The following is a 9,610-nucleotide window of genomic DNA, read 5'->3' on the forward strand; positions in this document are numbered from 1 at the left end:
CTGCTCATCTGTGTGAACTCTCCTGACTGTGTTTCCGGGTAGGAGCTCCTCGCCTGACAGCTTCACACAGACCTGTCAGACCGCTTTCATCAGCTGGATGGTCTCAGAGGAGCCAAACGCTCCAGGCCTCTTGTCGAGACACAGTGTCAGGCCTAATTACTGTTGCTGATAGCAGTGTAAAGCAAAGTTTAAACAGAAAGGTGAGTTTGTTGATTCTAGGCGTGACACTAGTTCACTCACATTTTATTGAGATCACACTATTTACACCTTAACTGCTCTACATCATCCTGCAGCAGTGCTTCTTTTCCTGCAGAGCTACTGTATATTTACTCTCATTTAAAAAACTCACAATGCATTGTGATTCAGTAACAACATTTCACTATGCTTTTAGGGAAAGTAAATTATACTTCTAAAAGCTTTCATATAACCGTGTTTACTGTGCCCCTTTATGACTTAGTGTCCTGTCAGTCTATATTTTAAAATCCTGAACAGTTGTATAAGCTTTTTAATCACAGCACATATTGGTTTTGAATTATTCATAGATTCATAGATACTTATTTACATGTTTGCCTATGTGTCACTGCCGAAACACCCCAAAGTGTGAGATGCTTTGCATGACTCGAGTTATGAAATTGACTCAACTCAGCCAAAAATGTCCAGCAGTCATTAAGTGATTCTGTGTTGCCCTAAAATTCAGACACTCTTACTTTCTAGTATTTGCATTTCAATATTTTCCATGTGCTTATTCTATCTGTAATATTCAGTTTACAAAAAGAAAAGGTAGGAGTGGGATTGGTGGGTTTTATACAGCTTGGGGAAATGTACAGACCCTCCTACTATGCAATAGTAAATTCAATCTCATCTAGCTCTTCCTCTATGTCCTCCATTGTCTCTGCTGCCCTCTCGGCTCTCGCTCTCTCACTGGCCGGGATGTAGTTGTCCTCAATGAAGCCGTCATCGTCCTCCTCGCTTACTGGAGGGAGACTGTACGGGTTTATTCCACGTCCACCCTGCATGGCAAATTCCACCTCCAGGACTGGAAGCAACGATAAAAACAGAGAGTTTTACTGCAATAGGACCAAACATTAGTTAAAGGTAACTCAAGTGAACGGGATTAATGTGATTATTCAAAGTTTAAATTTAAATTTAAGACAGCATTTTTTCATGCATAGTCAGACAACACTGTATACACTACAACTATTTGGTGCTAACACAACTGCTAAATGCTCAATTTTGTTCGTGGTCAGCTAGTCACTAACTATATCTATCTCTCATTTGATGCTAAGCAAGCAGCAAAAAGTTAGATTTTCAAAGCATTTAAAAATAATTTAAAAGAGCTGTTCACAATGATGAGAGCAGTGAGACAGAAAAGTTCACCTGCAGCCAACAGAGTAAACTCAATGAACTCAATTATGTGAAAATTAATCATACAGCTGATGCTAATTGCTGTCAATAAGTCAATTTTTTTCTGCATTGTGATATTTATTCCACAGTATATTGGTGCTACAGTCCCTACACATGTAAGGTGTCTCATTAATACTGAGAGACTGTTTAAAATGTAATGATTAAAACAAACCTGATGGGTCATGCTGGCTGACTGTGTCTGTCTCCCTCAGCCGTGTGTGCCTGTAGCTTGCCAGGTAGCGTCGGACCACGTGGCATTTAGCCAGAAGTGTGATGAGAAGGGAAACAGAGATGGCTGTGACCAGGACAGCCACCAGGAACTCCCAGTTGTGACTGGTATATCTGCTTTTCTGGCTTGTCAAAGTGTCTGTAAGAAAGGTCAGCATCTGTCAGTCACTTTAAAATCACTGCCAGGACATTGTGATGATGGGTCGATTGTGTTTATTTGATTTTATGATTTGACTGAATTCTTACCGTTGTGTGGTGATGTTGGAGTAGAGATTGTGCCATTTGATGATAGCTCCATCTGGCTTTTTGTGTGCAGTCTCTTTTGGGCAGTGGCTTCTCCTGTGTGGCTCAATTAGCTTTTTGCTGTATGATGTCTGTGTCTTTCTTTGGCGCACCATTAACTCTAGCGTGAAACCATAGATCATGGAAGTATATCACACATTTCAGTCAAAGCACAGTTTCTTTTATTAATTTTTTTGGCCTGCTTGTTTAGAGTCCTTCTGTATAAAATATCCAGCAGACTCTTGATCCCTTCTGGGAAGGGATGTTAATGCCCAAGCTGGTTGGTGTTAGATTGTCTTCAGTGGGTTAAATTGAAATGGGATCTGAGGAAAGTGTTGCACAGAAACCATCTCCCCAGATGAGGGAGGTAGTCGTCTGGATGATTTCTGTTGACCGGGAAGATGAGCCTTTGGAGCTCCACTAGGTGGCAAGGGTGAGTGACAGGGCCGTGTCAGGTCAGGAACACATGAAAGTTACTCCTGCTCCAGTGAAATGAGGCTTTAGAGAAAGTGGGGAGCAAATAGAAAATTAGATCATTATGAATATTTTCATTTTACTATCATTCTATTTTACTTCTCATTGTACACACTTCTTGCAAGAAGATGAGATATCAGTTGTTAGAGCCATGCCTCCATATCCCACGTGTTTTGTGGCTCTTTGTGCCAGTAAATATATAATTCATAAGATATTTTCACAAACAAACAAATGACTCTATGAAGTCTATGAAGACTGAAAGTGTCACAAATAGGAGACGCTGCTTTGATCCCTTAAATCAAATCAATTGTAACTGAGTATGAGCTCAGGCGGATATCATCACAACAGGAAAAGTGTCTTGCAAACAGGAAGTCCCACATTACTGTAGGACTTTCCTCCGTTGGTCTGGCTGGCACTAACGTATGTGTGTGATGAGTGTGTGAAAGAATTTGATCAAGTATGTTTCACGGCTTCCTACTATACAGTACAGCTTCCACATGCGTAATGATTTTCAAAGGACAATAAAAGAAAAATTTCCAGATATCTTTTTTTTTTTCTTTTAAACAAACAACACATGTACCATTTTTTTGTGAGAAAGAAAAGACATAAGAAGCCAGCATTTATACAAACAGCCCTGATTTTCACCTTTACCTACTGTATATTTAGATTGTCCACACTGAATTATATCATGGATTCCAGTACTCTGCACTTTTCACCTGCTGATCTATGTGAGTAAAACCTGATATTCAGAATGCAAATATAATCCTGCCATCAACAGTATTTTGTGCTTTGAACAGTGGGGAACTGTGTACAGCTATTTGCACATTTGCTAGGTGTTGTATTTGCATGCACAACCTCTCTGTGTTTACAGTAGAGCTGCAGAGAGGGAGAGTTCTGTTCTGTGACATACACTGTTTATTAATCTAGTGATGTTCCAAGTCGTACTTTTAAAGTCATATAAAATATTTATTTTCTCAATTCCTGCTTATTGTCTAGTGCATTTTTCTCGTCAAAAGTAAAAATACAAATTTGCAAGTGTGTAGTTTTACTTGGATAAAAGTATTAAAGTAACAAAAATAAAGCTTACTGACACCTAAGCACGCCACAGTTCTATCACCATTACTTGGAGGAACTAGATGTCTATGGCCTTTTTGAACCTATGCTTATCTATTAATCTATTTCTTGCTTTTGAAATGAAGGCCTCTCGCTCACTTTCTTGGCTCTGAGGGGATCTTTCACAGCAAGAGGGGTCTGGCTACTTAGTGCCAGCCATTAGGCCTCTTCCTCTTCATCTTTTACAGCTATTCTCTTCAGCAGTGTTGGCTGTAAACACACCGGCAGGGCTGCCTTTATCTCTTCCTGTTCTGTACTCACATACGCAAAACACAACCAAATATACACACCAAGCAGCACAAGGCTGGGAGAGCTACAGAGGAGAAGTCTGGCAGCTAGAAATCTGCAGTGTGTGTCAGATGCAGCAGTGTTTGTGAACTGCACACCTCCACTGTACATTTGTTTGTATTTGTGTGTGGATGTGTAAGAAGCTACATTTGCATCTTTCTGCACGTATCTGCGATTGAATATTATTTTTTCTTTACAGTCTTTGTGTGCAGTGTTTAATGTCAACCTCTGTAAAAAAAAAAGAGTTTGAGCTTAAATACAAATCTAAATAAAATAACATGAAAGCATCTCTCCCTTCCCTGCTGCACAGATAATCACAGATAAAAACAGAGCCGTCCTCTAATTGACCTTCACCCCAACAAGCCACAAAGCAGCGTGCAAGCTTCCCGCTTATTCCACTGCCAAGTTCTGTATTTTTGTCTTGCTTTAGTAATGTGTGGAGGAGTCAGACTGTGCAATTGTTTGTCAGGGTTAATGGTGTAAGGTAGAGCAGCAAGTTAAAAAACAGCTGGCAGAGATATTGTTTATGAGCACGATTATTTAACTTGCACTGTAAATCAAGTTCTCTGAGTCTGTGACTTTGAGATAATCCTTGCTGGGAAAACTAAACCTCTGTATAATCATTCATGTATTGTACTTTTGTTATTTTCCCTTTAAGGTTAATTGAAGCAAGGTCATAAGAGTCTAGCTGCCCTCAAATGTCATGTTTGGCTTATGCATTTCAGCCATGGACTAATCACAGTGTCAACAGAGAAACCACAGTGGCACAATGAGTCAAAACTACGTCCAGGAACAGCTATTAAAGCAGCAGCACACTGAATAACCTGTATCTTGACTGTTTGGAGTGAAAACAACAAGTGGCAAACGTCTATAGGAGAGTCAGTATTTCTCACTATTAGGGCAGCGCTGTTAAAGATGTGAGCATAACAACAGATAACAAATGTGTGTAATTACTGTGCCATTTTGCCCTAACAGGTGCAGGAAACAGCAGAGTCCAAGTTTTGAGTGTAAACACTTTGTTTGTGTCTTTGCTGTTCTGAGGAAGAATGGCCTTCAGCAGCTGCGACGTAGTTTTTTACCATTATAGCACGTTTTCATTTTATAAGTCTGTCAAGTACAGTGTTGGAGATCTTACTGACACCCGTCTTCACACAGTCCTGCTTTTATTGTGAAAACCAGTGGTAGAGCTATGAATCTAAGATTTGTCTTTATTACACTTGTACATTCTTGTCCCATTTCAACCCACATTTTAGTAACTTTATGTGTAAGTCAAAACAATCACATGATTCTTACACAGAGTAAAACAGATTCTGTTAACGCTCTCTCATTTGTTCATTTCAAGTCTTACCTGGTCACCTGTCTGTGTAGGTCCCTGTGGATTCAACAATTTTACCTACACCATGTCCACGTTCATACTTCCACTCAGTGCTACATTCTCGTTTGCTTTTCACCATAAAATGGAGAAATGTTGTGCAAAGGTTAAACGAGATGTTACCATGCAGCCACTTCCCAGAAGGACAAGTTAATGGATAACTTGGTAACTAAGGTGTGCTCCCTCCCGCCTACTATTACTCCTCTTTGTCCAATCACACAGCAGACCTGTCAGAGTCAATGTTGTCAGTGAGAGGTGCCAAACCAGGAAGTGGTAATAGAACTTCAACATGTCCTATTTTATATTGTAGCCAGCACCGTGCACAAGTGAAACTGTCAGCAACCAGTTAAACTCGCTTTTTTGCAAATAGGTGTTCTGTTAGTGTAGATGTGGTTCCAGCGAGTAATCAAATGAGCTGTTTGATATCTGCTTTGCGTAGATTTTGCTGTTGTGTAAATGCGTGCATGTGTGTTTATGTGACTGTAAGCGTAGTGATGCTATGCTAAGACTTTGTTAAATGTAGAACCTTTGTCTTGGTCTTTCCAGATGTGACAGGAAATCAGACAAGATACCATTTGTGACAACAAGGATTTCTGTTTATTTAAGACATGCAGCCTGAGGAGGGAGAACAAACCCCTGGTGGACCAGAAAGGAAAAGCGAGGTGACCCTGAAAACAATAGGGCCACTTCCCGGCCACTCGCCTGCACACTGCATCTTTACATCTTTCTCCCGTACTTGTCCTCTTTCCGTCCCACCCTTACTCTGTATGTTCCAGGATGCTTCAGCTGTGTGTCTTGGGGCAGATGGCAGGGATGAGGATGGGACTGGGATGGTAAAATGATAACTCAGCATCAGCCTAAAAAAATAGGAGGGGTTTCTGAGCATTGATAGTAGGGATTGTTTGTTCTTCGCTGACTCTGGGACTATGATAGTCAGTGCCATTATATATATCAATATTCGGTATCTTCAGTAAAACCTGATGATCATTTGAAAAGAAAAGTGGTTTCGGTGTCGTGGCTGCTCAGTTTACAGTATATTTAACGTCACGGTAATGTCTTCAGTCTATTTACATTAGGCAAGCATAAGATCAGGGTCACTGAACACATCAGAGTTCCCTTCTTATCTAGAAGAGACCGTGGGGCTTTCCCCACTTTTGCTACCATGGGATGTTTACTGTCCTCTCAGTGAAGTGGTGAAGGTCTGAGGTCACAACCCATTCTGTGGAGAAGATGGGAACTCTTTGCAAAGTCTTTTAAGAGTGGGCGGAAATAACAACACGTGTCACATTGTACATAACAATGGACAGTGAGACTGGAGGACAAACAAGCCTTCCACAGGCCATTAAGACCTGGATTTTTTTATTTGTTTACTTAATTTATTTATGTTGTTTTTGGACTTGGCTCTTAAAACATCCCACGCTGCCACAGTTTTGATCTGCAACCACTTAAATGTTAATTTTATGAGGTGATAGCAGTGCATTTTTGTTGGTTTAGTGAGTCCATGTGGCTTCCATCAGAATTATAATGATGTAACTAAGGCTATCTACGCATCTTGTAATGAGTTTTATATTAAATGCGACATTCATTATCTGGGATCTAATTTTGATTCTGTGTAAAATATGCTTCTGCACACTTAAATAGACCTTAATGTCCTTTTCTCCTTCGTATCCTTCAATCTGCTCTAGTGATGGCCCAGTTTCAACGCAGAGCTTTAATCTAATCTACCAGTTTCCTGAATATATATGCTCAGCGGTGTAACATTATACACCTCAGTGGAACTAGCATGAAGCAGGAAAAGTCTGTATTTGTTTGTCTTGGGCTCTTGCTGCATCTCACAGCTGTAATACCATACTGTAATTAAAGAAAGAGGAGAAATTAATTAATTAAAGTATCAGTCTTTCCGTTTCGTCATTCAATGTTGGGGGTGTTGTTTTCCATTTTTTTCCTCTTTAAGGTAAATCAGTGTGAAGTATAACAGGCTGGATTTGTACATATTCTTTCATTGTCTATCAAATACGTTAATGTCCCTGTGTAATTGCCTGAATGCTTCCTCTGTCAGGAAAATAATTCATCCTAATGGTGTGTTAATCAGTAGTTTCTATTACCTTTCTGTTTGCTTTGGATGTCATGGTCATGTGAACATGCTCTGAAAGTGCTCTGACAAATGCAGAAATCGCTGCACGAACACACTCTGTGGAGTTGTAAAGACAGAGCTGCATTAAAAATGTCAGTGGCTCACTATGTTATACCCCTATAGATACTGTAGATGTGGTAACTTTTAGGAGATTCATGTAAAAATAATAAAACAAAATAATCCCTCAGTGAAGGAATATTTATGTGAAAAGTGAGAGTGCAGCAGTGATCGTAGTGATTCAGTGAGGAATTTGTGTTTTAAATGTCTCATGGTGGTAATAATGACACAGAATGACAGTCTTACTACTACTACTGTTTCTGGTTTATCCGCGTAAGGTGTCTATTCTGTGTATATAGTGGAGAAACTATTTAGTGGTCCATAAATAATACACATATTTAGTTGCTGGCTGATGAAGCCACAAGAAAGCTTAGAATAATAAGCTATTTATTGTGGTCAGTGCAGAAAACGCTTTCAGTCTCACACTAGTTATCTATAGTGATATAAAACAGTTAAAGTGTTTGTTTTTTATGATGAGCCCTTTATAAAGAAGTTTCTATCTAAAACGACACGGCACTCCCAAAAACACATTTGGGAGTGCCATGGATCTAGTTTTAATTTCTTCTCTCACAAAAGCAGATGTGCAATGAAAAGTGGATTTCCTACCAAGGCTTGCACTTGGCAGCTATTGTATTCATGGCAACACTGTTTTTGATAAAAGAAAAGTCTTTTAACCAATTTCCTAAGTGCGGGCGCAGGCATGCACATCAACATCCAAGCTCTCGCTTGCTGGGTCTCTCGAACGAGAATCTGTGCCCTGCAAAGCTGCAAGTGTGTGTGAGAGAGAGAGTGTGTGTGTGTGTGTGTGTGTTTGTGTGTGTTGAGCAAACAGCTATCAGACAGGAGCCGGGACCCTCCACCCCCGCCATCACCTCCACAGGCCTTTTCCTGCCTGTAGGGTGATTCCTGCCCCTGCGCTCCCTCCACTTCCTTCACACGCATATCAGCCTCCAGCAGCAGTACCTCTTCCTGAATTGGGCTCAAGTTCTCTGGACTCTGTGTACAAGCAACAACAACTCATCCATCTCCATTGCTCTCTCTCTCTCTTTCTCTCTGTCTTTCTGTGTTTGTCTAGCTTTATGTCTTTCTTAAGCTCTCAAAGTATTCTGTGACCCATTCTATTATTTTAACACATCGCCTAATGTCATTTCCACACACATTGTTGAATTGTACTCAATTCTCAAGGCACATTTGCACAAAATCTCTGCTTTTCTGTGCAGCTCTCCCAGGGTGTTATTCTACTTCCTTGAAACCACCTACAATATTCAAGGGATATGTTGGCTACATTCAGAACCACTCCCTTTCCACAATTTCCTTGATACCCATGTTCCAAAGAGACAGATATTCTGTCTGTAATTGTGATTTGCAGTGCTAACTCAGTAAAAACAATAGATAATAGCAAGGAATAAAAACAGCTGCTCCATCGTCAGCTTCCAACAATGACTAACAAGATAAGTCAGGAATAAAGCATCAGCGTATTTTCGTGCCAATAACTGCTTTCATTTGATAATTTGGCTGCTTTGACAGAAAATGTAGATTTTAAAATTTGTGTCTTCTGTCTAATGTCATAAAAGCAGTTTCACCACAATAAGCTGAGTTGGTAACTGCGACCAAACCAGAGACAGATGGACTGAAATGTGTGTTTTTACAAAACCTTATTCTTTAGAGAGCTGATATGCAAAACACGTTTCAGGTTCCTCAAGTTTGCATGACATTCACAATGATTACAACACAAATATTGTTAAACTGTTTCTCCTGTTCTGGAAAATATTACTTCTGTCCATTTTCAGTTTTTTTATTTAGTTACGTCTTCTGTCAGAAATCGTGTCCACGATTCTGTAATGGAGAGAACCTCAGTGCTTTTTTTTTTTTTTTTTTAAATTACATTAGGCCTAATGGTTGACTACATGCTGTTATGATTAGGCCTTCCTTAGTCTGATCCAGAAGCTTTCCATAACACCATTAGTGGGTTGTGGGTCTGTGAATACTGTACATCTACCTATGTGAGGTCAACAGTTGGCAAAAAATCAACATCCATCAACATCCCTGGCTACATGGAGGGTTTGTTTGGTGTCAGACTGGGTCACCCTCCTCTCTATCTGGTGATGGACCCAAATCACCCTAACCCCATTGCCAGTGCCCCAGTCTCACCCCAGTAGGCAAACTGGGACACTGGAGTTTGTGATGGGTCAGTGTGAGACTGATGAATAGACAGGAAGAGTGGTGTAGGAACAAGTTGCTTCATCCCAGTTAGTGTG

The 9,610-nt window shown here is 40.2% G+C and overlaps 1 protein-coding gene across 1 annotated transcript; it reads right to left on the bottom strand.

Moving 5' to 3' along the window:
* Positions 1-205: 205 nt before the first annotated feature.
* On the bottom strand, positions 206-5,327 carry c4h1orf210 (chromosome 4 C1orf210 homolog). The gene is made up of 4 exons (XM_026346300.1): positions 5,138-5,327; positions 1,879-2,412; positions 1,577-1,771; positions 206-1,036 (listed from the first exon to the last, which is right to left on the bottom strand). The coding sequence occupies exons 2-4, from the start codon at positions 1,928-1,930 to the stop codon at positions 837-839; spliced, it is 447 nt and encodes a 148-aa protein (XP_026202085.1). The 5' UTR covers positions 1,931-2,412; positions 5,138-5,327; the 3' UTR covers positions 206-836.
* Positions 5,328-9,610: the final 4,283 nt, after the last annotated feature.

Source organism: Anabas testudineus, chromosome 4 (assembly GCF_900324465.2).
Source record: "Anabas testudineus chromosome 4, fAnaTes1.2, whole genome shotgun sequence".
Classification (NCBI taxonomy): Eukaryota; Metazoa; Chordata; class Actinopteri; order Anabantiformes; family Anabantidae; genus Anabas; species Anabas testudineus.

Coding starts and splice junctions, on each gene's coding strand:
- c4h1orf210 (XM_026346300.1), bottom strand. CDS start 1,930: ATGGAGCTATCATCAAATGGCACAATCTCTACTCCAACATCACCACAC. Junction 1,772..1,878: donor TCCAACATCACCACACAACG/GTAAGAATTCAG, acceptor CCTTTCTTACAG/ACACTTTGACAAGCCAGAAA. Junction 1,037..1,576: donor CAGCCAGCATGACCCATCAG/GTTTGTTTTAAT, acceptor CGTTGCTTCCAG/TCCTGGAGGTGGAATTTGCC.